Source organism: Amborella trichopoda, chromosome 3 (assembly GCF_054954075.1).
Source record: "Amborella trichopoda isolate Santa Cruz 75 chromosome 3, AtrichopodaSantaCruz75HAP2 v2.0, whole genome shotgun sequence".
NCBI lineage: Eukaryota > Viridiplantae > Streptophyta > Magnoliopsida > Amborellales > Amborellaceae > Amborella > Amborella trichopoda.
The window spans coordinates 62,169,605-62,196,691 of NC_142338.1; the positions used below are offsets into that span (position 1 = coordinate 62,169,605).

The 27,087-nt window shown below is 37.1% G+C and overlaps 1 protein-coding gene and 1 long non-coding RNA gene across 9 annotated transcripts in view; one reads left to right on the plus strand and one right to left on the minus strand.

Annotated features, from left to right (window-relative positions):
• Positions 1-23,997, plus strand: part of ACDO1 (Protein kinase superfamily protein) — a 32,433-nt gene extending 8,436 nt beyond the window's left edge. For 2 of the 6 annotated variants that reach the window (XM_006826387.4, XM_088862129.1), the window contains exons 5-15: positions 5,634-5,798; positions 6,060-6,200; positions 6,386-6,565; positions 14,761-14,956; positions 21,642-21,769; positions 21,997-22,068; positions 22,167-22,279; positions 22,364-22,511; positions 22,682-22,751; positions 22,886-22,960; positions 23,164-23,397. In XM_006826387.4, the coding sequence (XP_006826450.3) occupies positions 5,634-5,798; positions 6,060-6,200; positions 6,386-6,565; positions 14,761-14,956; positions 21,642-21,769; positions 21,997-22,068; positions 22,167-22,279; positions 22,364-22,511; positions 22,682-22,751; positions 22,886-22,950 (1,278 nt within the window). In that variant the 3' untranslated portion in view covers positions 22,951-22,960; positions 23,164-23,397. Of the gene's footprint in view, positions 1-5,633; positions 5,799-6,059; positions 6,201-6,385; positions 6,566-14,760; positions 14,957-21,641; positions 21,770-21,996; positions 22,069-22,166; positions 22,280-22,363; positions 22,512-22,681; positions 22,752-22,885; positions 23,398-23,504 lie in introns of those variants that run through there. The other 4 variants (XM_011630506.3, XM_020665483.2, XM_088862127.1 and 1 more) reach the window with 3 other exon arrangements.
• Positions 11,868-27,087, minus strand: LOC110007000 (uncharacterized). Of its 3 annotated transcripts, none has more exons than XR_016052147.1 (4): positions 26,824-27,087; positions 26,158-26,256; positions 25,292-25,476; positions 11,868-12,626 (listed from the first exon to the last, which is right to left on the minus strand). It is a non-coding gene; the product is annotated as an uncharacterized LOC110007000 (long non-coding RNA). The 3 variants fall into 3 exon arrangements; XR_002280474.2 differs by lacking the exon at positions 11,868-12,626 and adding an exon at positions 23,911-24,448 and having other exon boundaries at positions 26,782-26,950; XR_016052148.1 differs by lacking the exons at positions 11,868-12,626; positions 26,824-27,087 and adding an exon at positions 26,679-26,775 and having other exon boundaries at positions 25,243-25,476.

Genomic DNA, 27,087 nt, shown 5'->3' on the forward strand with positions numbered 1-27,087 from the left:
ATATTTTAATTAAATATTTCTCTTAAATAAAATCTGTGGAAATGAAAGGTGTAGTAAAAGAGTAGTCCCATATTGCATTAACAACACAATGAACCATCACTCAAAATCATATCTTTATGTAAGTATTTTGTTTTAATTTTATATTATTATTATTACTATTGTTATTTTTTTTCAGTTTCAAAAAAATTAAGGTCATCACATTAGCTCAGTGGCTTTGTGATCAATTATGTGTCCTTGTTTTAGACTGTGGAGCATAGGTCCATTAGGTCGATCTGAGACTCGGCGGAACATCATTCGGGACTATTCCAATGGAGTACTTTGATACTTACAATTATTGTCTGAGATTGTACTATGCCCTTTGTCCAATTAATTATGATGAGAAATGATGAATAAATGTTCATAAATATTTTAAATATTCATTGTGAATTTTGGAGAATTTTTCAGAATTTTTTGATTGACAAAAATGTGCTTTTATTATTCCTTTAAGGCAAATTCCATTTGAGGACTGCCACGTGGCACACTCGAGTGGCCATAGGGTGGCCATGTGGCACCCCAAGCCCCACCAAAAGATCACCGCCCAGCTGGGCGCTAATCCCAAGGGTGGGATGTGGATGGCATTTGTCAATTTGTTATGTTTTAAAAGCTTGTTATATATTGTTTTAGGAATTGTATACAATGAAACCATTTATCTTTCATACATAGAGGTCACAATTACTTACAACCATCCGATGTGAAATCTGATAGCTTGGATGTGTCGCGAAGTTCGAGAATTTTGTTTTTAAACTTTGGGCTTGGTCAATAAAATAATTTCAGCCACCAAATATCACATCCAATGGTCAAGATCAATTGTGACCACCTTATACCAAAGGTAAATGATCTCATTATATACTTTCCTATTGTTATATGTGTTGTTATATTATGTTATAGCTTAAGGTACATTTTTGTCACATGTCTAATTGATTCACACAAGTGCCTTAGTTGACATGTATGAGGTTTTTTAATCTAATTGAAAATTGAATTCAAATACTAAAATCGATTTTAAATTTAAAATTGAAAATATCTTCACACATATGTGAATGAGACATTAAGCTTGATGTGATTGGTTTGAAAAATTAGATCTATAAGGTGATTGGTTTTCATAAAGGGGTATCTTTCCACATGTATGAGTTTTCACCATTTATTATGTTGCCCATTGCCCTTGATGGATCTCTACACTATATAATTATTTAAAATTAAGGGCTTTTATGAAAGGGCAAGTTGGATTCACTTGGAATAAAAATATGGACCTAATGATAAAAGGGTAAAGTGGCATAATTTAGAGTTTGATGTAAATGAGAAGTTGCTAAATCCCATCCCCTGATCCTACTGGTTGGATGGAGTTGGGTGGCTATGATACATTAGCCTCTCATGTGCCTTTGATAATGTGGTGTCGATTGAATTCAATCTTACACTCTCATTATATAAGCTTCATTAGTACAAAACCCTAAATCCATCCTTTGAGAAAATCGAACCTCCTTTTTGTCTGAAAGAGTTGAAAGAGATAGAATCTCATAGTCTCCACCTCCCTTAGGTTTTAGAAGATGTTGATCCCCATTGATGACCTTTTTCATTCATATGATCAAGCCCACATCATACTATGATCAAGGTATCTTATTTTTAGTTTGTTCTTCATAAAAGATCATGTATTCACCATCTATAGTTCCTGGAAATTCTGATTTACAGTATTATTCCTCTTTGATCTTGATTTATACATCCTTTCGTAATACTATTCCATAGTGTGATCTCTCATGTGATTATAGGTCTTATGCTTGAAAATCCTTGATCAAGAATAATTTCTTTTACCCCTTTTGATCACAAACTGTTCTATACCTCTGTTAAGCTTTTGTTAAGCTTTTGTTAAGCTTTGGTGGTCCGTTGGACCAACGTGTGTAGTTTTGCCATATCTTCTTTGATATTGATCCAAATTCTCTCAAACTTTTTGCATACTGTTGTTAGTCAATATTATCACTGATTGGGGACTTAAAGAAGTGTTTATGAGATGCGTATAAGCTTCCCATTGGACTAGACACCTTTGAGTTATTGAACCACTCTTGCACTAGTCGAAGGGACAACATTAAGTCCTTATAGGGCCCGAATGCGTGGCTCCGCCACAAAGAGTTCGAACCATGACTTCCCTCTTGTATGTTTGCATGTTGATTTGATATATTTATAATTATTTAGTGACTCGTGATTGATAGAATTGAGTATGTTATTCGAATATTGAGATTATTCTTTAATCTTGTTGTATGAGCTTTAATAATATACTTTATTGTTTATGTGAAATGAAGTTTCGTGAACTTATCATTGATCAAGTATATGGTATGTGTGTAACATGTGGTACATGATGAGGATGAAGATTGAAGAAGTAATTGCTATGTAATTTGAAAAGATGTCGAGTTTTGAGTATATGCAATTTAATGAGTTGTAAAGATAAGCATATGTGTATTAGGATTCTACATTATATTTATTTGTATTTTGAGAAAGGGATTTATAAAAGGGCCTATTAGAGTTGGATTTTTAATAATTCAAGATGTGTATAAGTCCAAGTTGTGGGTTAGATTATGCAATTTTATAATCCCTTATGAAGTTGTAATTAGAGCATCATGTTTCAATAAAATGGAAAATTTTAAGTTTAGAATCTTGTCCCTTGGTCTTATACCACTATCATGAGGCACCAATATGCGATACGATGAGAGAGAGTAGAACCCATCATGCCTTAACAAAATTTAGGATTTTCCTGCGGTTGCCCAACAATATTAACATAATTCATGAACTGATTGAGTAATGATATCTGGATGACATGCTGTGACTAGCAACTCTCTAAGTATTGATTTCTTCTTGTTATGATTTTTAGATTGTGGAAAGGACATTCTAGAGGGGATGAATGATTTGTGTGTTGGACCATGAGAATATCATAGTGCATATCAGAGATTGCAAATGCATGTGCTTAGCGGGAAGCATTTTTATGTTCCAAAAGGTGATATTTGCAGCACAATAGAAATGTGGAATCAGTAATGCAACCCACAAAGCAGTTTAGTAGATTTGGATCCTCCATGGTTTGAGGTAGAAGGCCAACATTTTGTATCTATGCACCAAGCCTGGATTCCATGGGAAAATCCAAGCATGTTGATGCCAACAGTTGTTTGTGCAAGAGTAGATGAGACATTAGTCTCCTATGCTTCCCACAAAATAATGGGTTGGCACTCTTGGGTTATATAGAGTTAGTGTGGGCGTGTCTCGAGCCAAGCTTGTATGTAATTTCAAGTGTAGTGGCCTTCAGAGGCCAAGTGGGAGATGTTGGGTCTCGTGGCATTTAAAAGCCATTAGCACTTGATTGTTTTATGTATCCCAGATATTTTGGGCGCTCATGTTTTTAAATATTTCCAATTTTAGAGGAAGTATTGGGTTTTATGTGATTTAGAGTGGTTTATCACATGATATATTATGGAGGTGTTAGATGCGGGCTCAATTCAATGGGCTCTTCAGAGTGGGCGGGCAAAGTGTCCTAGTGCTGATGCAATAAAATATAGAAAAGCGGCAAAAACGGTTCAATAAACCATAAAAAAACCAGATTTGAGTAGGCCTTAAAAAGAGACCCTAGATAGAGCCCATATTACTATTCACACCCCAAAACTGTTAGAAGCTTTAATACCCCTTGGCCCTCTTATTACAATACATTATGGTAAAAAAAGACCAAAACTGCCCCATTTAAGTTAAAGCATTTTTATAAATGCCCCATAAGTCCCTTCACTCAAATTAAAATAAAAAAGTCCCAAACTTGCCCTTGACTTAACACTGAAAATAACTTAGAGACTAAAAAGCAACAACAAAATAAAAGTTAACTCCTTCAAAAAATCGACCTTCCCTTCTTAGATCTCATTGCAACCTTGGATGTGGATCATCATAAAATGAGTCGTCAAAAGATGGATTGATTGGTCAAAAGGCCCACGAGAAGGATTGATGGCATCCGCCCCACTCAATCTTGACTACTGAAGGATTTTGAACTAGAGGGAGTCCTTGTTGAGAAGGATTCCAAAAGATTCTAGGTGGTTATTAAATATTTTATTGGGGATTAATTGGTTACAAGGAGGTCTAATTGAATTAGGACTTCGAGAATAAAATTGGTTATTAGGATACATTCCTAATCAATTTGGATGGTTGTTGGAAGATTCCTTCTAGGGATAAATGTGTTATTTCAACCATTGGATCATAATGGCTGATCAAAGCATCTCATTATGCTTAAAGACAAGCCGAAGTAGAAAAGCTCGTTCTGCTTAACGACGAGCCCAGACTAGTTACAGTTACGCTTAAAGACAAGGCAGGCTAGAAGCTCGATAATGGTTGTCTTTAATCCTGATAATTGTATATTTCCAGCTAAAGTCCCCTCCTGAAACCCTTGCCCCCCAAGCTACGGATCTTGGGCCCAACGAAGGGATGCTGCGGATTCGCTGCTCCCACAGAATCAAGACAAAAAATAAGCTACGGCTGCTGTGACTCATGCTACTGGCTTTTTTTCTTGCCGTTGGGTTAAACATTGAAAAACGGAAGAAAAGGTTCTTCAACATGTGCCTCAACTTTTAAATCCATAGCGGAAGCATATCCATTACTCGGAGATAGAAGAAACAACTTCTTCTCCTACTACCGAAGCTACTGCTTCATTTCAACCCGCAAAAGAATACGCTTCAATGCTGGATTTGGCTCTGCAACCCCAAGGTTTCTCACTTATTTTATAGGGCAAGGAACTTTCATTCCAAAATAGTCCCAAACTATGCCTCTATAAATACATTCCCTCTTCCCATGATTCTCATGCTTTTATTCCTTGAGGCCTATACCTAAAAAATGGAGCGTATTTGGAGAGCCAAGAGAGACTTTAGAAACTTTTCGACAGAGAAAAAGAGAGGGTGGTGCTTGGAAGAAGCTTGGGTTTTTGATGAGTTTTTTCGGTCTTCTAAGAGAAGTTTTTTATTTCTCTCTCCAAAAGGTTGGCTCTATAACTCCATCTTTGAAAAACCTTGTGGAAGAGGTCTTATCCTTGGATCTAGGTGCACCATCAGTATAGGGAACAATAAAGGGTGTAAGAAGTCCTGAGGGTAACCTTAGGCAAGAAACCGGTTTAGTGTTTTCAGCACCAGAATTCAGCAATGTTCATGCCCCTGGTTCTTCACATAGCAACAGCTTTCTGTGCTGCATGGTGAGTCTATTCTCTTTGTTTAATAGTCTACTTTCACCTGTGAAATTTTAGAAAAGGGCCGTGTATATTTTGGGAGATAGACATTTTATTGAAGGGCGCTATTCCTATTTTCTGGTGAATCCAATGCTGTTTTACATGCTTAGGTTCTGTGCGTGATTGGGTAAGTCAACAAAGATTTTGAAATTCTTTGAAATAGAATCCCTAGCACGCACTAATCACACATCTGACATCAATTATGGCCTTTTTTAAATTTTTTTGGATTTTAGTAACATTTCATGTCTATTTTGTTGATGCTTATCGACTAACTCTATGCCTCAAGCATTTGCCAGAGTTCCCTAGTTTTTTTAATGAGGTAAATATAATGGACAAAACCACAACTTAAATATTATAATTGTTATTTCAGGTGCAACGTCCTGGAATAGAACCTATAATCTATCGAGACCTTTTCCTGTTTCGGACATTGGCTTCATTCTTGAATGGAATCAGTCTGCAAAAACTTGGCTGTAATGCAGAGCTCATAGTTGATGAATTTGGTGAAAAGCTTCTAGAGGAACTTGACTATACTTTGGTACATTCCGTGCTTGTAATTTTTCTTTTTCTAAAACTTCTTTTGTATCACACGAAGAAATTGGTAGACCATCCAGCAGAGAAGTGTTCTAAAAGGTGAATTTGCATGCACATGAGCCAACACATTGACTCAAATTCATGCAACTGCTTTTTCAACTGGGCTGTGTGCCATCCGTTATTGGATTTAATAGAAGCATGCCATTCTTTTGTCCATATCTGGTGTTAATTAAGGTTATGATTGATTTTCTATATGTTCATTCAGGAGGCCCAAAATATTACAGATTTTCTGGAGAACTTTAAAAATGATCCAACTGTTAAGATCCCTAAGGTTTATAAAGACCTTTCAGGTGCTCGTGTACTGGTGATGGAGTGGATTGATGGCATTCGGTGCACTAACCCCCAGGTCAGGATGCTAGATGAGTGACAGCATTCTTAATCACCGTACTGTGAAAGCATCTACTTTGACTTCCTGCTATATATAACCATAAGGACACAAATGGTGTTGCTTAGAGGTCCAGGAGAACTACTTATGCACTATTATGGATACTTTCTGTTTCTAGTTGATTCTGAACTTTTTCTATACTGTAGGCCATTAAAGAAGCAGGTATTGATGTAAATGGCTTTTTGACGGTTGGAGTAAGTGCAGCTTTACGACAGTTGCTAGAGTTTGGACTATTTCATGGTGATCCGCATCCAGGAAACATCTTTGCGATGCGTGATGGCCGTATTGCATATGTTGATTTTGGGAATGTTGCAGTGCTTAGTCAGGTATAATACGCCTCAATGTTGAAATTGAATAAAATTTCAGATTAACTCTGCTTTTCTGTTGTTTTCATTTATTTGATCATTTTGTTGTGTTACTATATAATGTGATTTCTACTCGCTAACTTCTATGAGAGTTGAATGATGTTAAGTTCTGAGATTTCATTATCCATGATGTGTTGTATCCTTGGGTTTTTTTTGCTTTTTTTTTGTTGAGTCTGGATTCTAGATCATTGAACAGAAGTTATAGTAACTATGAGTTCGGAAACTATCAGACCTGCATGGTTTACTTGGGTACATCCCTTCCTGCTTTTCTTCCCTAATATTAGAGTAATTAGAAGTAAGCCGTCCAGGCATCTAGCTACTCCCATGAAGAGAGTTATCAAGTGGGAGGCTTGCCAGGCTGGCTTTAGGTGAAAGCCACCTGGTTCTCACATGCCAATTCAAATTATTTCAACTTTGGGAATACATTGCACCTAAAAGGTTATTTGTTTGGAGGCAGAAATGCCATTGCTTGTATTTTTTTGGGTCAATTGTTAGGTGTAAATTCATTGATTGTATTGTTGCCCTTGAACTGATTGCACAAAAAGATATAATAAAAAAGTCCTAATTGCAAAATTGGAAAGACAGCTTGGTTAATCACTCAGTAGAAATACATAAGCTGGATCTGGTAACTCCCACTTGTGCTAAAGTATCTTCCAATTCAATTGATCTGTCCATGAATGTTGGATAGAAACATTTAAGGAGGATGAGATGTCTAAAACTTCTGCAAAGATGAACTTTAGTTTCCAGCAGCAGTACTGAGGGTCTGTAGCCCATCCTATAGTATACTAGTCTAACCCTAAAATGGAGGTGCCCTCTTTAAGGCATGCTCTAATTGTGTTTCTATGCTCTGTAAAACCCTAGTTTAAGAGTTATTGCCTAAGGAAGCTTCCCGGCTCACAAAATTTAGCAAGACCCATAGGATCGAAGTCTGCCATCAGTCAAGAAATCGGGTGTGGGTTGTACGAAGTCCTATGGGGTGATCTTAGACATAATCGAGTAAGTCTTCCCGATTATTTTTTGTTTTTCAGTCATATTTTCATATTTGCATGTTCATTCTTAATTTCTAGGAATATTACTTGTACTTAAATTGATAGTAGAAGTTTGGTTTTTATCCCTTGATTGTGTTTATTTAATTAAGGTCCGAGGTTGTATTTAGGGTTTAATTTTTATTTGCAACAATGTATTGTGGCACTTGTAAGTAGAATTTAGATTCAATAATACAGAAAAGAATAATTTTTTTGTTTTATAGTCTTTCCACATAGCCCATCTTTCAATGGTATTAGGGCTTTCATATTTTATTGCCATTGTCTAGTTATTTCTCTTTTAAGTCGTTGAATATGCCAGCCGAAAGTTTTATGGCTGAACTCATTAAGTAAGAAAATTTGATGGGAAGAACTATGTTAGTTGGAAAAGAAAGATTGGCTATGTCCTCTTCGAAGAAGGAGTTAGCCAGATGCTTACCGAGAACCTCCCACCCGCATCGAGACAGAATGTTTATGAAAGACAATCTTCTATACAAGATGTTTATGCTCAGTGGGAGCACAAAAACATCCTTGTTAAGCATCTCCTATAAAGCTTCTCTTTTAGTTTCATTGGTATGTAGCGATTGCATAAAGCTCTAGAAGCATAATTCTACTTTACCCACCCAGCTCTAATTCTATGCGCGACATCTTCCTCAATCTCTCCATTCTCAGGGATTATGGACCCAAGATGTCGAAACTAGTATCTTTTAAGTATTTCTTAGTCATCAATCGTAACTACTTCCTTGTTTCTACTTCTAAACTTACATTCCATATATTCTGCCTTAGTTAGGATAATTTAAAACATTTTGATTCTAGAGCATCTTTCCAAAGTTCTAACTTTGCGTTAACATCGTCTCTAGTTTCATCAATCAAAACTATGTCATGTGCGAACAATATGCACTACCATACCTCATCTTATAGATGCTTAGTTAACTCATCTACATTGTTTCAAAAAGCGCTAGGCGGCACCTAGGCGGTCAGGGGGTTTCAGGCTGCCCAGCGCTAAGGCGGTTACCCAGAATCAGAGTGGCCCAGTAGATTTTTTTTTTTTTGGGTTTTCTCTCTCTAAAATAGCCTCTAATGGGTTTTAGGTTCCAAATGAACCTAAAACCCACAATTTGCCCCTTTAGTATTAAAAAATTGATCCAAAAATATCCTCAACGAGTCGCATTTCCGCCCTTGAGCAGTTCGCTTTTTGAAACCCAACTCATCTATAACTAATATAAAGAGATATGGGCTCAACACTGACCCCTAATGTAGGCCTACTATCACTGAAAACTCACTTATGTCTTCTAGTTGTTCTCACATTAGTTAGTGCTCCCTCGTACATATCCCTTAACATGTTAATATATCCTTTATAAACTCCTTTATTTTTCAACACCCACCAAATTAATTCTCTAAATACCCTATTGTATGTTATTTCTAAATCAATAAAGATCATGTGGAGGCATTTTCTCTTCTAGATAAAACTTCTGAATCAATTGCTTAAGTAGGAAAATAGCCTCAGTTGTTGACCTCCCTATCATAAAACCGAACTGATTTTTTGATATACTCATTTCGTGTCATGGTCGTCGTTCAATCACTTTCTCCCACAGCTTCATAGTGTGGATCATAAGTTTGATCCCTCAATGGTTTGTACAAATTCTGTGTCCCTTTCATTCTTGTGAATAGATACCACAATATTTTTCTCCATTTGTCTGGCATTTCTTTGTTCTCAAAATCTTGTTGAACAACTTGCTTTTATCCCATGCTCTTTCAAACCTTTGTTCTCAAAATCTATCCCATGCTCTTTCAAACCTCTATTGGGATACCATTTAGTCCTAAAGCCTTTCCTATCTTCATTTTCATCTTTCTCAAAGCTTCTTTCACTTCAAATATCATAATCCTATAAATATATCAATGCCCTCCGATCTCATTTACGTCAGAGGTTCCTCCTAACGCTGTGCTTCCATAGTGGTCGTCACTTAACAACTTTTGAAAATAAATTATACTCCTTTCATCGTCTTCATTATCCTTCACCAAGCTTTAAGGCCCAATCTTAATGCATTTAATATGATCTAGATCCCTTCGCTTCTTCTATCTCATTTTTGCTAGTTTGAAGACATCTTTTTTGCCTTCTCTTGTCTCCAATTTATTGTATAGATATCATATGCCTTAAGCTTAGTCTTACTATATATATATATCATCGACATCAAAGCCTTTTTCTGACTATTTGGTGTCAGGTACACGAACTCTTGGTCCGCCACTCTGCTCTATCAAGGGCCATACCCTCAGTGAGTCGATAGGTTCGCATATTTTTTCTCATTACTTTTAACCATGTCCTTTTGGGCTTACTCTTTGCCCTTTTTGAGCTTTCCACTTGAACTAACTCACACCTCCTAACAAGTGCTGTGCTAGGTATGTGCTATACATGTCAAGCCCACCTAAGTCTACTTTTTCTCAACTTATCGCTTGTTGGAGCCACTCCTAAGTTCTCCCAAATATATTAACTTCAAATTCTATTCCTTCTTGTCTTGCCACTCATCCATCTCAACATCCTCATCCTATGGGTATAGTGTTTCTTGATCGCCCAACATTTCATCTCATCAAGCAGAGCTGGTTTCACAGCGGTCTTGTAGAACTTCCCCTTCAGCTTCATTGGTATGCAGCAGTCGCATACAACTCGGGTTGCACATCTCCACTTCGCCCATCTGACACTAATTTTATGTGCAACATCTTCCTCGAGTGATGATCTAAATGAGGAATAATCAACTATTGATCACGAGCATAAGTCATATTGGGCACACGCTATTAAGACATGCGCTATGTATAAAGCACGAGTCTTGTGAGGCACTAACCACATAATTCATGAGCATGGTAGCAATCACTAACTATTGTGACTTATCCTTTATTTCTCGTCACCTTAATTGCATCGGAGGTATGTATTCAACCTGCCCACAATTGATGAACACACATATTCATGCATGACTATTGAATTTTTCTTAATCAATCATTCAAGCTTTTAATAACTTTATAGAATCCACTATTAATGAGATGTTTATCATTTGTTTTTATAACATATAATCAAGCGATTCAAGTAGAACAACTATTCTGTTAAATGTCACATCTAGCAACTTAGTTAATACTTGTTGATCAACATATCAAACGCAAAATATGCAATGTTCATTGCATTGCACCCAATTGATACATTAAGAACTTTGAGGTCCTCACTGAAGCATGTACTCAATTATTACATATCGTTCCTTTTATAGGAACTTGTTATAAATGACATGCCCAACTTGACAGAAAGCAAGCCAGAAATATCTAGCCTAGTCCTGGGCTTTTAGCTAAGTTGGACCAAGCAGCCATGCCATTACCAGCCCAAGCTCACTGAAGTTTTCTTTCAGTGTGTTTTGGAAAAGGCAATGCATTTGCCGAGGTGGGGCTTCTTTAGAAGCTTTTACCTTCTTTAGAAGCTTTTACATGGAGCTTCTTCTGTTAGTAACTCTTCTACAAGAGATTGTCTTTAAAGGATTTCTAAGTACAATATGGTTCAAGAGTTGGAAATGTGGTTTTTAGCGATTGAAACATGTACGAGTAGTGAAATCAAGGACTTGGTGGTTGAAGAGCTCCCAACTGTTTAAAAAAACTGCCTGCCTAGCTCCTAGGTGCACACCTAAGCACCCAAGGGGCCTTAGGCTGCCTCATCGAGGCCTAGGTGGGGGTGTCTGGGTGCTAGTTCTTGGGTGCCTGCCTATGCGGGCGCCTAGCACCCATGATGGAGATCAAGAGCTAGCTGATTTAAACACATGTACTTTAGCTTTTTAATTTTTATTTTCTGATATGAGTTTTATTTATTTATATATATATATATCTATATATATATTAGATGTTAGTTTCTTAGTTGTTAGGCTTAGGTGAGACGTTATTTAAGATTTAGTTAGTTAATTGGTTTCCTACTTTTTACTTGGGACTTGGGGATAGATCACGTTGTAGATGAAGGGGGTTCTATTATGGTGGGCATGGAGGTCCTATTATGGTGGGACATGTTACTATGTTTTAAATTTTTTAATAATTTCGTAGTTTTAATGGATTTTGTAGAGAATATGGTAGTTAGAGAGAAAGAAAGAGAATTTCCTAGATTGACGGCCCTGGAGGAAGAGAGAGTAGGTGTTTTAAAGAAAGATATAAGGGGGATTATGTGCAGTAGAAAAAAACATATACGAAAATTTGTTGGTGCATATTTTATAAGAGAGAAGATATTTTGTTTTTAAATTTTTTATTTTATATTTGTTGGAGTGAAGACTTTAAAATTTCCCTTAACCCGTTCCAAGCCCGGGTAAAGGAGGTAGGTCGTGTTAGTTAGACAACCAGTGTAAAACTATGCCACATCTTATCATGAATGTTGAACCTATTCTTATAGAGGACATGACCCTTGATAGAGAAAAATGGAGGAATAGGATTCATGTAGCCAACCCCAAATAATTGGGATAAGGCTTGGATGATGGTGATGATGATCTTATATTTGTATGATGGCTTAGAAAAGGGAAAATGTCTATAGATGGTTTTTTTTTTTTTTTTTAATTTTTAATTTTCCTATGTTATTAAAATGAATTTAATTTTATAAAAGAAGAAAGTTCTTCTCTTGGCTTGATATACAACCATACTTTTTCTCAATCATTGTTGATTTTTTACTTGTTTGAAGTTTAGGAAAAAGGTGGATTTAATTCTCCACCTATTTTAAGCCTACGAAATCCTTAAATTAACTTAAGATCTAAGTAAATAATTTAAGACTTTAAAATACCCCTAGAAGATACTAAATCTCCATGAATACCCAGTGAATGGCACCCATGAATGGTAACCTGTGAACAGTAAGCTTGAACAATACTCATGAATAGTGAAAAAAATTGAAACTAAGTTTTGGAGAAAACCTCACATTTGTCATCATCATCATCAGATGCTTTTCCCACTTATTTGGGGTCGGCTACAATCTGGTACCGCATGCCGCTTGTGGGGACACCCTAGCATAAGCAAATAATGTAGATTTGAGATTCACATAAAGTTTTAGCAAAGTTTTATGTTGGCTACATCCCTAACACAACCTGCCTACTTCACCCGAGCTTGGGATGGGTTAAGGGAAACTTTAAGGCCCTCACCCTCTTAGACCAATTAACCTCACATTATAATTCTTGAAAATTGACCCTAATAAAATAAATAAAACGTATACCCATGTCCATGAAACTAAAAAAATTTAAAATTTTGAAGCCCTTTTTAGTAGTAATAAATTTTCCTTAAGGGCATTTAGGTTTTTTTTTTTTTTACCCATGGAAAGAGGGAAGAGTGTTTTGTTGTATTCTAGGCCCCCCCAAAATGAAAAACTAAATCCTAAACCCTAAAAGTGAATGAAGGTAATGATCAAATTGTTGATTTACAGAATCTAAGATATCATCAATCTTTTTTTTTGTATTGCATCTTATTTTAATGTATTATATACTATAAGACTATTCACTTTTGGTACAAGGAGTTTACAATCATTATTAGCCATTGGATGTGAAATTGACAGATTGAAGTGTGTCACAAGATTTGAGAAATTTTATTTTGGAATTTGTTGCACAGTTAATGGCATCCCGCCCACCTGATTTTACCTCTAACAGTCACTAATAATTGTGATCTTCTTATACTGAAATTAAATGGTCTTGTTGTATACATTTCCTATGCTTTAGATTCCATCATTGTGTATTGGTCTTATTGGATACTTGGAGTCTATGTGGATGATGTTTCTATGAACTATGAAGTATGGACTGTGCCACTATGGAATATCGACCAAATACATGATGGACTTGTTGATGTTTTCACTATTTTAATTATTTAAAGAATATTAAATTTTGAGGATTTGAAATTTTGAACATGTTTCAACATTCATGTGTACATGTTTGCATAAAAAAGTAATTAGAAGACATATAAATGCAGAAAAATACAAAATTGACATGAATATCTGCATATATGTGTGTTTGTACAACACATATGCATCATCATCATCATCATCATCTAAGCCATATACGAATTATTTGGGTTCCGCTGCATAAATCATGTTCTGCCATTCTGCTCATAGGTTCAGGATTCATGGCTAGATTTGGCAAAGTTTTACACTGGCTGCCCTGGCTTGGGACCGGCATGACGGGCTGGGGGCCGGCCAAGGAGGAGTCATGTAAACAACACATATAGGCATATTTTTTAAAATATGTAACCTTAGGGCGCTTGAGGTTCTGGGCGGCCAGGCTGTCTAGGGGCCTCCTGGTGTTTTTTGGAGCCTTGGGCTCGCCATGGCAAGTAGGTTGATTCCTTTGTCAATGATAGGTGACTCTTGATTAGGAGGCCTTAGTATCAGCTAGATAAATGTATGTTTGTCTAGAGAAATATTGAAGATAGGCCATTGGTAGCCAGCGGATCCAAATTTTTGATGCCCTTCTGGAAAAAAAAATGCAGGAATTGGCTAGGTTGTCCTATAGTTAGTTCTTGTTCTTAAGATATGGACCACAAAGGTGCAGGTATTTGCACATGGGAAGAGCATTAAACTTTCCAGCTAGAACTATGCACAAAATTAAATAAAATTAAGCTCCCCACATTACAGTAGTAGTTTTGAAAAAGTCATAAGACAGGGAGAGGGAGTCAATATTGAAACTATTTTCAGCGAAGTCCTTAGTTTTAGCAGGTCCCTTTGCATCCAAAATGTGATACTCTCTATTCTGGGGAGTTTCATGGACTTCAGTTGTAGGAGATGGAAACGAACTGATGGTTTTGTTTGCAAACTGGAGTCCACCTTGATGAGAGGCTAGTGGACGCTACAACACTACAGGACTTCCCAAGAGTCTTTACTGCCTGCACTAGAAAGATCCTTGTTTCTTTCTTTTATTTGGTAGGCCAGTTAGGGTACTAGATGGAGGTTAAGTCCCTTAACCCCCTTTCAAGTTGGATGTGACACTGTTAACCCAAAAGCTTGGGGCCTATTTTTTCCTTGCTTGTTCTGCATGTTGCTGTGCTCACATATATGCTCCAACCCCTTCCCTAATCTTTTTATCAATAGAATAAGAACAATAGATCAATAAATATTCAATTTCTCAAGGTTTACTAATGGGTTTTTCTTTATCATGGCAGCAAAATAAACAAATTTTGATTGATGCTGTTGTCCATGCTGTAAATGAGGATTATGTTGAAATGGCAAATGATTTTACCAGGCTTGGCTTTCTTGCCAGCGGAACTGATGTGTTACCCATCATTCCGGCTTTAGAAGCAATTTGGCAGAATTCATCTGGAAAAGGGCTTGCAGACTTCAATTTTCGGAGTGTTACTGGTAGCTCTTTCATCTTTTCTTTTGAAAACAGAGTTTCTTTGTAATCATCGTGTCCCGTGACTTGGATATCCTTGGGCATTATTTAGAATTTTTATTCATAATGCTACTGTTGGGCATAAGTCATTTGTGTTATATAGTTTGTCTTACTTATTTCTTCCTTCGAGCAAATGGCTTAGAGGAGCTCGGATTTTTACAGAGCTTCAGACATCTTATTTCGTGGAATATCTTCTGGCTCCCTATTGTAGAGGAACATGATCTTTTGTTTAGATTTCCCTTCAAACTAACATAGTTACATACCAGTGCATTTGGAATTTCCTGTAGGTGGCACCACTAGGGGTGGCAATGGGCCAGGGAGGCCTGGCCAGACCCTACCTAGGCTGGGCCAAAACAGGCCCGGCCGGGTTCGACCATGCCCAGCCCTTATTTGATTTATCTATTTTCCCTTGTTATTCTTTAGTTTTACTCCACCCAGCCCTGATAGTGCCAAGGCCAGGCCTGGGCCAGCCCTTTAGGGAATAGGGTTGGGCTAGGGCCAGAACTGGCCCGCGCAAGCCCAGCCTGGATAGTGGAGATTGCACCAGCTATAGGTTGGGAGCACCTGGGAATTCCCAGGCCGTAATGCTTCAATCTGGGGACTCCCTCCCCAATGGATGCCCCTTAGGGAGCACAACTACAGTTGGCCCCCTGGTGGCCATAGTATAGAGTTCCAAATGATTATATCAGCCATTAGCAGTTAATTGGTGCTGGAGATACCCATGTTCCTTACAAAATCCACCAGCTTCCACTGCAATTCAGTTTGTTTCCATGTTACTCGAGCTAAGTGGGGATCATGATGCATAATTGGCTTGCTCTGATAAATGTTATATTCTCTTTGAGAGTTTTCAGTAAATATGTTTGGAGGATGCTCAAAATTAGGAAAAGGGAAAACAGATAGAGGTAGTGCACTAAGTTGCTCGCCTGAATCAGTCTAGTTTGCTAGTTCGAGATCCTTCCCAGGTATATGGGACAAACATCTTGATAGAATATCCTGCCCCTTGTACTGTGTAGCGGAATCTCATTCTTATTGTGGCAAACTAGAGTCAATAGCATAAGTACGGCAGGTTCTAGACTGACTGCAATCTGATTATCAAAATACAAAGGAGGCGGGATAAAATCTACCCAGTCACCCATATGGGACTGCATCAATAGATCATTGCTTATAAAACTGAACTTTAAGGGGAAACAACAGTCAATTAGAGGTAGAGATTCATCCAAAACAATGAATTACACTTTAGTAGAGAAATTATGACCAGTCTGGCTACAACATTTATAGACCTTGTCATCCTGAAAACTTACAACAGAAGCCAACTCGGAAAAACTTGCGAGTTAATTTTCTAAGGCTGCAGGATTGTTTGGCCCTTTGAAAGAATGTGAAAAGCTAATTTTATCTGTCTCGCATGTCTGTTTGGTTTCTCAATGATAAATTTTGATTCGGCCCATATCTCCCTCTCGTCATCTCTCTTCCTCATGTCAAGGCCTTTGCTCAATCCTTTCTGATTGGTTAAAGGTGGCAATGTAGATCAAGCATGGTATAAGTATTAAAAAATTTTCCTTAGTAATACTGGCAAATCTACTTATTAAAGCCACTTATGATGCAAAAAACACAAAATAAAATGCTATTACATTCTAAGAATCCTTGCTTACTTCCACACAATAGCTTTCTTTTATTCATAAAAAATACAATGCATAAAATAAATTAGGAACAATGGGAAGCCTTTACAAGAACCTCTTGCCTCAGATCACCTCCAAAGGACTTAAGTACACCTAACTCCAGGTTACCAAGCTCGTTGGCACACTGATCTAGATCCCTTTTGAGTGTCCTTGCAATGGTAAGCTTCATTGGCAAATCCAAACTAGATGGTGTAGATGAGAGTACAACCGTGATTTGTGTCGCATAGAAACATCAAACACATGGGTTAGGTTTCAAGTCTACTGCAGGGCATGGCACCCCCTTAGGGAAAGAGAGAGAGTAGAGAGCGGCATGGAGAGAGAGAGAGAGAGAGAGAGAGAGAGAGAGAGAGAGAGAGAGAGAGAGATAGAGAGAGAGAGCACATAATTGTATCTAGGATTTCCCCCATAATGTGTATATAATATAGTGTCCAGTATTAGGATTTTCCATCTTATTAAGACTCAATTTGGACTGTCAATCTAAGGTAACCTGTGGTTGAAGGCTTTTAATCCTAGGCCTTCATTTCCTAAATCAACCATCATGATGAAGGAAAGGTTCTTAGAACCACTATCCTTTATTTTCCTTGACTCATTCTCTTTTAATTAAGGAAATTTCAGCAATATATTTTCTCTTACTAAACTTCTAAAAGGTATGGAACCACTTCCCAAAATTTCTCAAGCCTCCTTCTTTCCTCCCCCCTCAGTATCGCCTAACTAAATATTTCATATTACTTGGATTTTTCTTGTTCAGGAAGGGAAAAGGTGTTTCTAGAAAGGGTGGGGCTTGTGAGGCTAGGAAACCCTTGTGGGTCCCATTGCCACAAACCATGTGGGCCCCCCAACTTGTGGACGCCACATAATTTTAGAATTCCCAACTATTTTTAAGTTTATTTAGTATTTTTCAAATGTATTTTTAAATGCTGCAGAAACCCTTTTGGTTTTTGACAAAAATTCATTTGTGAAAATAAAATATGCAAAGAACTTTAAAAATTAATTTTATTTATCAATAAATTTTCTAAAATATGGATTTAACCAAAGCAATCCACTTTTGCTAGCTCCTGCAATCCGCTATGCATATTCTCAAACCAACCCAACAAAACCCATGACCTATAGTCTCATAGGGGTTCATGCTTAGTCCACCAAAACTAGCTAATAAATAGAGTGAACATGGTCCTAGTGTGTGGATTTCAATTTTTCCCCCAAGGACAAATCATATCCCACATGGACATGTACACATTATTACAATGGTGTAGGGGGGCTCTTTTCAACACATGTACACATCTCAACTCAATGGGTCGCTTCCCATAAACACGACTATCATGTACATAACATGCGATGGTTTCTTGATGATTTGGCCCTTGCCCTTACAAGCCACCACTTGCATAGAGGAGGTCGATGTCCTCTTAGCTAAAACCACCCTGGGTATCTCTCTGACCTCAATAAGGGTTAACTTTGCAAACCCCTCCACGGTTGGCTAAAGAGTTTTGAGACTCCAATCTCGGGCCTAGACAGCCCAAACTTGGGTGAGTCAAACGGGCACTACTAAGCATGCCTCTCTGGTTTCTCCCAATCAAGTAAAGTATCACTACAATTATAGTTTTTTACATGCTCTCAAAACCTAGGCCACATACCCAAACAATTGGGAGCTTCCTTACATATGCATAGTGGAATGGGATTCCCAAAATACTGAACTTGAAATGTTAGTAGGAAAGAAAATTTGAAAAATTTAACACATTTTTGTCTCTCAACCCCATTACCTAAATCTGCATTGAGCATTCTGAAACATAGTTCCTTTGATTTTGTTATTCATATATCCAGATTACTACCAGTCGAATACTTTTACTCTTAAGCGAACCACTACATCTAAAGAAGCTACCATCATTGCAATCATCTTCTTCATGAAGCCTTTCTTCTATACCCTTATGAGATTTCTCACCAACCATTTTCCTCTCTAGAAGAATAAAGGAAGAGGGCCCAAATCTTAACTTAACAGTGAAGGGAGAAAAGGGGAAAGCCCTCTATATCCTTTTGAGAATTCTGACCACCCATTTCTCGCTCTAGGAGAAAAAAGGAAGAGGGCCCAAATCTATAAATTAACAGTGTAGACAGAGATGAATAACCTCACTTTTGCTGTTATCAAATATGAAAGGATAAAAATAACTCACAAAAATGGATGCTATAGGGTAATGATTTAGAGAGAAAAATAGGGAAAACAATGGATAATGATTTATGGATTTGGAGAGAGAGAGAGAGATAGTAGGGAAAATGGGAAATAGGATTTGGAAGTGGAGGAGAGGGAAGAATCATCTCGATACAATTAGTCTAGTAGAATGATTGTTGTTAAGTATCTCGATGCAAGTAAGAGAGATAAAACTGTATTTTTTTCAATGAGATGTTTAAGAGGAGGCTATAAGATTTGCTTGCTATGCTTCACTCTCTTGTTAGAAGGGGAGGTTTCTATTTTAAGGTGAGTGCTTGAAACTTTGGGTGAGACGGGAGGGGCTTATGTGCAAGATAAGAGAATCTGCAGCTGGGTACGTTAACTTAAAACCAAAAATATAGCAAGCAAAAAAAAAAAAAACATTGAGTTTGAACTCAATGTTTTTTTTTTTTAATGTCATTTTTGGCAACAAATGAGAGATTTTTATATGGAAGCAGTGTTCCAAAAAATTCTGAGCGACACCTAGGCAGCTAGGGGGGTCCAGGTTGCCCAATGCTTAGGCGACCCCGTAGAAGTAAAAAGTTGTTTTAAGGTCAGATTTTGTGTAAAAAATCAAAAAATACATATTGAAACATATTTTAGTCCATAATTCCATGAATTTCAAATTGAGACATTAAAAAATAAATATTGAGACACATTTTAGTCCATATCCAAGATAGCAACTTAGCTAAACATCAATTAATCATCAAGAAAATGAAAGAAAATAAGAAGTAACACATAAGAGTTAGGGGGCACATCAAATGTCTATAGTCCACAAGTCCACATACACTCCCCCATACACATAGTTAAAACTTAAAAGTTTACAAACCACAGTACACAACCAAGAGGAGAAAAAAAAATGAAAGAAATATAAACTTGAAGACTCAAAAGGGTCAATCATCATCCATCATCAAAAAAAACTGGGTCAGCTGCATCTGTATCATATGCATTGGAGTCGAGGCCATCATCTTCGGAATCATCTCCCTTCAAAACATAATGGTCGTCCTCCTATGTCTCTTTGGAATCTGCCTCTACTTCCTCCTCCCTCTTCGTCCTTTGGGAAGAAGATCTAGCGGCCCTAGGAGGGTCGACTGATGTCCTTGAGGCTTCCATGATCATATCCCATGTCAATCTTTAATGCCCCTCAACATCATCATCATCAACTGACCATTCTATATCATTATCCATATTTTTTTATCTTAGGGGGGGTCTCTCTTATCTCTCTTAGGAAGCAAACCTCTCCTTCACGTATTGATTATACTTAACATAGACAAGGTCATTGGGCCTCTTTGATTCAAGCCTGTTCCTTTTCTTTGTATGAATCTAATAAAATAAAATGAAACTAATTATACAAATCTATATAATACTGAAAAACAATTCATAGGCCCTCTAACCCGAGGCATTTTAGGCCCCCCACCTCTTCACACCCTTTACACCCTTCACTCCCTTTCCACCTCTTCACACCCTTCCTGATCACTATCATCATCATCAAAATTGACACGACCCCAGACCTCAGCTTTGCTATGGATGCCTTTCTCCGCTCTGTTTTTTTTTTTTACTCTACTCATAAATTTTTTTTATCTCCTCTCTAATAGCATCAAGAACGTTTTTACATGGGGCAACATCCCCTCTGATACCAACAAGATGTTTCTTAAACCATTTTATGCCCCCATTTGTTTCCTTTTCATAATAATTGCATCTTTTGCAATTTTTATTCGAAGGATTTGGGTTGTAGCTATATTTCCAACCCAAATCACCACTTTTAATAGATCTCGAAGAAGACATCTCAAAATAGTACAAGCAATCTAAAAACTAAAAGTTTTCAATAAGTTTGTTTGCTTGATCTCCAAACGTTCACCTTTGAGATGTTTTCTAATATCAAAATATTCTAAAAAACCTTTTAATATACCTATGAAACATTCAAAACTAAATCTAATCTCAATAGGTGGTGTTTAGGTTATTTTCTCGTAACTTTGAGAAACTCTTCAATCCTATGGAAATCACAAAACTCTAGTTTTTTGAGGTTTCTCTCTCTAAAATGGCTCTAATGGGTTTAGGATTGAAATGAACCTAAACCCCACCTTTTCTCCCTCTTATTTGTATAAAACAACCGAAAAATACCCCTCAACAAGAGGTATTTTTGCCCCTGGGCGCATAGGCGGCCCCGCCAAGGGGCAGGTTGCCTAGGCGCTGGGCGGTCCGCCTTTTGAAACAATATGTGGAAGGGGAAAAAAATCTGCTATCAACCTAATGGTTTAGAACCTCAACCAACATTTTTTGGCACATTTTAATTATTAGAAAAGAGTTAGTAGAGACATGAACTAAGCTCTATACATCCAATGGAGTCACGAAAGAGTAAGAAAATTGTTAAAGAAGGAACCTAATGTTAAGGTCATTTTCCCTTTTATTGTGAAAATGTTGATGCCTTACAACAAAATTGGAAATGGCAATTGTCAGATGTCTTATCCATGTTTTAATATGACTGACCCAGATGGGGTTTCGACATGGCCTGTTTCCATGTTGGCTCACTGAAATTCAACTGAGTCTCAAGAGAGTCGATCAGGTCTTATTGAGCCTTTGCCCTGATCTGCGGAGTCACCTTAGGGAAGTCCCGAGTTGGCTCACCAATTTTTAAAACTATAAATCTGTCCTTTTTAAGAGAGTCTTTTGTACAACTTTTATTGGGTGAATTGCAGGAGTTTATAGTAAAAAGTAGATTGTTTGGCTGTGTATATGTGTTACGTTTCAAATGGATGAATAAAGTTTACTTTATTGTAGGAAAATTTAATCAACTCGTTTATCAGTATCCAATTCGTATACCTGAGAGATTTTCTCTTGTTATACGTTCATTGTTGACTCAAGAAGGCATCTGTTTTACTCTGAAGCCAGATTTCAAATTTCTTGAGGTATGAAGATTTAATCTTTCTTTGTACTTCTTTATTAGTGATTATGCATAGCATGTCACCTTTGTACCTCTCTATTCTATAAGCTGGTCATTTTTGCCATCAGTATTAATTGTTGAGCTTGGACAAGCGAACTCTGCAATTAGTTCAATGATGATTGAATTTGACTTATTTCTAGGTTTTCTAATTAGAATGTGCTCCATTGTTTCGTTGTCAACGATCTTTTCTAGGTTGCTTACCCTTATATCGCAAAGCGTCTCTTGACAGATCCAAATCCAGCCCTACGGGAACGTCTCATTCAGGTCAGATTTAGGAAGTGTTCGTCTTTCTATTGTGGCTCATTCCTTTACTCACTACATGCTCATGCTTCTTACTTACTCATTTGTATGTTCTTTTATAGGTTCTTTTCAAAGATGGGGTTTTCCAGTGGAAACGGCTAGAAAACCTCATTCTTCTTGCGAAGGAAAATGTGGCCAAGATGAGTAGCAATCCTGCACTGCAATCTAATTACATGTATGTGGCTTGACCTAGTTGTTTTATTGGGTGCTTCCTTTTCCATTGGAATTTTCATTTGATATATATCATGTACTTTTCCAGGCAAAGTTCAAAAAGTTGGCAGGTTGAGAGAAAACTGGACCTTACTGACACCATTAAAGATGGAGCTCGTGTATTCATGGTTGATGCTGGGATTCGAAGACAGCTTCTTCTGGCATTAACGGAGGAATCCAAGCTTCACATTCAAGAGGTTGCCATCATATCAATCATTATTATCATCATCCCGGTCTTATCCCAACCATTTGGGGCTGGCTGCCATCATATTAATACCCAAAGTCAAAAGAAGCTGCCTTTTTCTTGTTGAACTTGAGATAAATTATCTAACAGGACTACTTTGCTATTTGTTCTTTTTTTCTGCAGCTTGTGGATGTCTATCAGTTGGTAGAAAATGATGTAGATATACCATCAGTGGCACTGGAAGTCATTCAAGGTAAATGATGCTTATCCTTGTGTCGGACTGGGCTGAGCAACCTGTTACATATTTTAAAATGCAAATCTCACTCTTTAAGGATAGAATTATTTCGATACTGAAATGGCAATTGGGATTTTTCTTTTTGGTTGCAGAATTACCAGCCATAACGCGTGACATTATGCTTTCATGGAGTGAATCAATTCTATCGGATCCTTGACAAGCCACAGGTGTCTTTAGCATCTGCTTTAAAATCATGCTATATTCAAGGTTTTACAGTTAATAAGAGGCATGTGGCAATTTGTAGGATCTAAATGTAGAGTACACCAATATTTTGTCTTAAGTTGAATTCAACTTAAGACAATCACAGTTTTTCGTTGTATTGTAGCTAGAAAATTCAACTAAGACAATTGCAGTTTTCCTCGTATTGTAGCTAGAAAAATTTCTGCCAAGTCTCAATGCAACCATTGGTTCATTTATGAGGCCACCTAACTGATGTGCTAAGCGCAACCACTTTGGGAGATCAGTATATTGGGGAAATTGAGCAATGGGGCTAGTGTTGCCCTTGTAATACATGCGTACGTGCACGCATGGATGACTTCGCTTTTGGCATGTTTTTATGCCCAGTGTAGCTTTGCTGCCTAATATCTAAGGTGGTTTAGAATGAGTTGGGTGCTCTCTCTCTCTCTCTCTCTCTCTCTCAATATCATCAGGCCTGATCACAAAGGTGGCTCTTTTTTAAAATTGTAGTACTGTATGAATTACCATTTGCAGCCAGAGACGCCCTATAGATCGTCTTAAATTTCCTGCCCAGTTCAAATATGTCAAGGTCGTTCAGAAGAAGCTCCAGAAATTTGATGGGAAAGAGGAGAGCAAAACAATTGCATTCGGGTTTTTTATAAAGAAAACTTCAGTGGAAAAGGAGAAATTTCTAGAGAATGACGATCTCTCTGGCTCCCTAGGCTCTTGAAGTTTGCCGCTTTTTTCCCTGTATTCCAACTACACTTCCCTGTATTCCAACTACACTGCCTCGTGGTGGAATTTATTGTTACATCAGTGTATTATACGAAAGATATCATAGAAGAGACAGAATTAATGGGTAAACTTTCCGACAAATGAGAGAGGAGGGACGTCTATGTACTCCCTCGGGTAAACAATGCTCTTGAGGGAGCATAGCATGTGCTCAAAACTGATATTAATTGCATCTTCCAAGAATTTGAAGTGCTCAGTACAACATTAAACTGAAATAATTGCATGAGTTTTCCAATTTGCGCTCTTGTATTTCCTAAACTAGTTCCTGACGTAATGATAGAAGATAGAATTTCTCATGTGACTTTTCGTTAGCTGAGATTTTCCAACAAAGAAAATCTCCTAACCTGCTTTAGATGATGGGATAGGAGGAAATTAAAATGAGGTGGACCAAAGATAGAGGTCACCACAAAACTTTTACAATTAATCAACCACGTCTTATAATCTTCGTTATTTGGTTTTCCCTTGATTATCTAGAACCTCCAGAGGTTCCACAATCTCAACGTGTATCCAAATTCCATGGTTTTCATGACTTCGGGATCTATTGTCATCCTTGTGAGAGAATCTTGAAAGCACCACATCATGTGGCTTTGCTTCTGATTTCTGAACATGTCCCTTCAGGCTCTTCAACAGGTCCTCATGTCCCCATCTTTAACCACCTTCTTTGTTGCCCCAGTTTGTATCGGCATCTTCCTCGGATTCACATACACACAGCGCACACCAAAGGAATTGAGGACATTAAAGAACACTGAAAATAATTGTCACAGTTTGTGATGGATTATCTTGTTTTTGAGAATTTAGCTTGAGATAGATTATCGGATTACTTATATGGATAGATTTAAGTCACTTGCACCCTTTTTGCTTCATAGTGACGAATATAAAACAACCCTAGTGTCCTGTGGTTCCTAGTTTTTGACTTGCAAGCTATGCGGTCTAAACTGCCAGAAAACAAAAGAATTATGTAAACAACTCTTGGTTCAACCAGTTTCTAGTTTCGGTAAATCCAACTAGCTCAGAAACAGTGTTGAACCAGCTGATCCAACTTAATCATCAAACAATTTACACTTCAACATAGTTCCAAATGGAGCAGCATTATGTGGAACAACTCAAAGAGGGACTAATGGATATTAACGACCCAAAAAAACTCCACTAGCCAATCTAAACATGAAATTAATTAGGTCCCTCCATAACATTCTTCAAAAAGAAAACAAGTCCCTCCATAAGCCTACCTCCAAGAGATGTTTATTGGTGCAATTATCATCTTGTCTAGCTTCCGTGGAAAAAAATCACGCACACCTCAGAAAGGAATGCATGGTATCAATCCTGATGATTTTTTGTTTTTAGTTTAACACTTCTAGCAGAATCTTCTTAATGTTGAATAATAATGATAATAAAAACTCTACATATAACAGGAGAAATAAACCTGCATTCAGAGGGGGACCTCATGCCTGCCTCACATGTATAGCACATCAGAAACCACAGATAATGAAAACCACACATGCTTTTCTGTTTATCAGCAATTACAATCTTACATGTTCACTATGCAAAAATTTGCATGCAGCTCCACGATTACAATTGCCTCTCTGATAAGCACGGCAAAGATTCCGTGCCTCTCTTTTAAGACCCTCTTCCTCTTTGTTTTCTTGTCTGCTTTTATAGTGAGCCACATGATCAACCCTTATGATCCGCCCAAGGATCTTAGCTCCATTAAAATTATCTGAAGGAATATCATTTTAATAGCAAGAAGATCACAATATGAAACAAATTTTACCTTTTATGTCCATACATATCAAGTAGAGAAATAACAATCTTTCAGCTCACCAAAAATTGGAGTTAAATTGGTTCCAAAAAAAGTCGGGAACAAATTAGATAAAAATATGGATCAACAAAAATAATGTAAATAAAAATATCATGACTATATCAGATTGGGCTCAAAAATCGAAGTTGAGAAAATCAGATGTGTAAACTGCTAAAAAATAAACAGCTACACAGTGGTGTTTTTTGTTTTTGGTTGAATCTCTCTCAATTCCTTCATAATGGTGTTTTTTGATTGAATATCTCTCAATTCCTTCATAATGGTGTTTTTTGTTTTTGGATATATGATTTTTTCCCAGTTTGTTTATCTTGGAGAATAGGTTATGGAGTTTTTTTTTTTTTTTGGGAGAACACATTTTTATTGGAACACTCTTTTTGTCTTGGAAATATTTTTTGACAATGTCTCAGTTATAATTGGGTTACAAGAAACTTCAAGTTACAAACAATTGTCAACAGCGCATGGAAATGGAAGCTAATGCTTTTCTCCAAGCTTCAAATAAAACAAATATAGAACATCTAGAAAATTGTGCTTTTAGAAGAAAAAATAAGAGCCAAAATCTTGGATATCTTATAAATTACTAACCTACTGCAAGGATTGTACTCCTCTGATCTTCCTATGAAAGAAACACAAAACCTTTAGATTTCCCTGTACACTCATCTCATATCAACAATCTCGCCATACCTGAGAAAGTAACAATTTAAAAAGGAAGAAGATGGTTATCACTGCATGAAAAGAAATGTCAGTTATAATCACTAAATGGATGTTGGAGGTCAAACTTAGAACTATAAATCACTTTTTTACAAGTAAACATTAACCATAGCCATTGACCACTATGAAACTAATGCTTATAACAGCCATTATAACAATATATCCCCCTAAACCCTGTTGTGCAACAGTAATTGCTACGATCGATTTAGAATGACTATAAATATGGATTAAAGCAAAATCAGATCAATGCCTCTCTTTAAAATTCACTTGAGAATAATAACAAACACTTCACGTGTATATATTTCAAACACTTAAAAAACATAAGCAAGACAAATCCCCAAACAGTTATCATCTAAATCATACTTTATCCAAGCTATTAATCATACCAAACTCACCAATTGCTTCAACTAAGGCATGCAGATCAACTAAGGCATGCAGAGAATAACCAAATCTACAACTCAAAAGTATAAAAACAATGGAACATCAAAAGGTTAGTACCAATGTAGAGAGAGAGTTAAAGATAATGGTTCATGAGATTACACTCAAAAGTGGCTTGTTTCATGGTGACCTTACAACACCTCTGAAATTGTAGAGAAAGAGGGATGAACTTTCGGTATAAAGAGAGACTAGAATACCATGGCTTTCTCTTCAGTTCTCTCTCTCTTTAAGCCATGGCCATTTTGGTCATAAAAAAAAAATATAGCCATGACCATTTTGGTCATAAAAAAAAAAAAAAGGGCAAAATTGTTAAAACCCCTTTCTCTTCAGTCCTATCTCTCTTTAAGCCATGGCCATTTTGGTCAT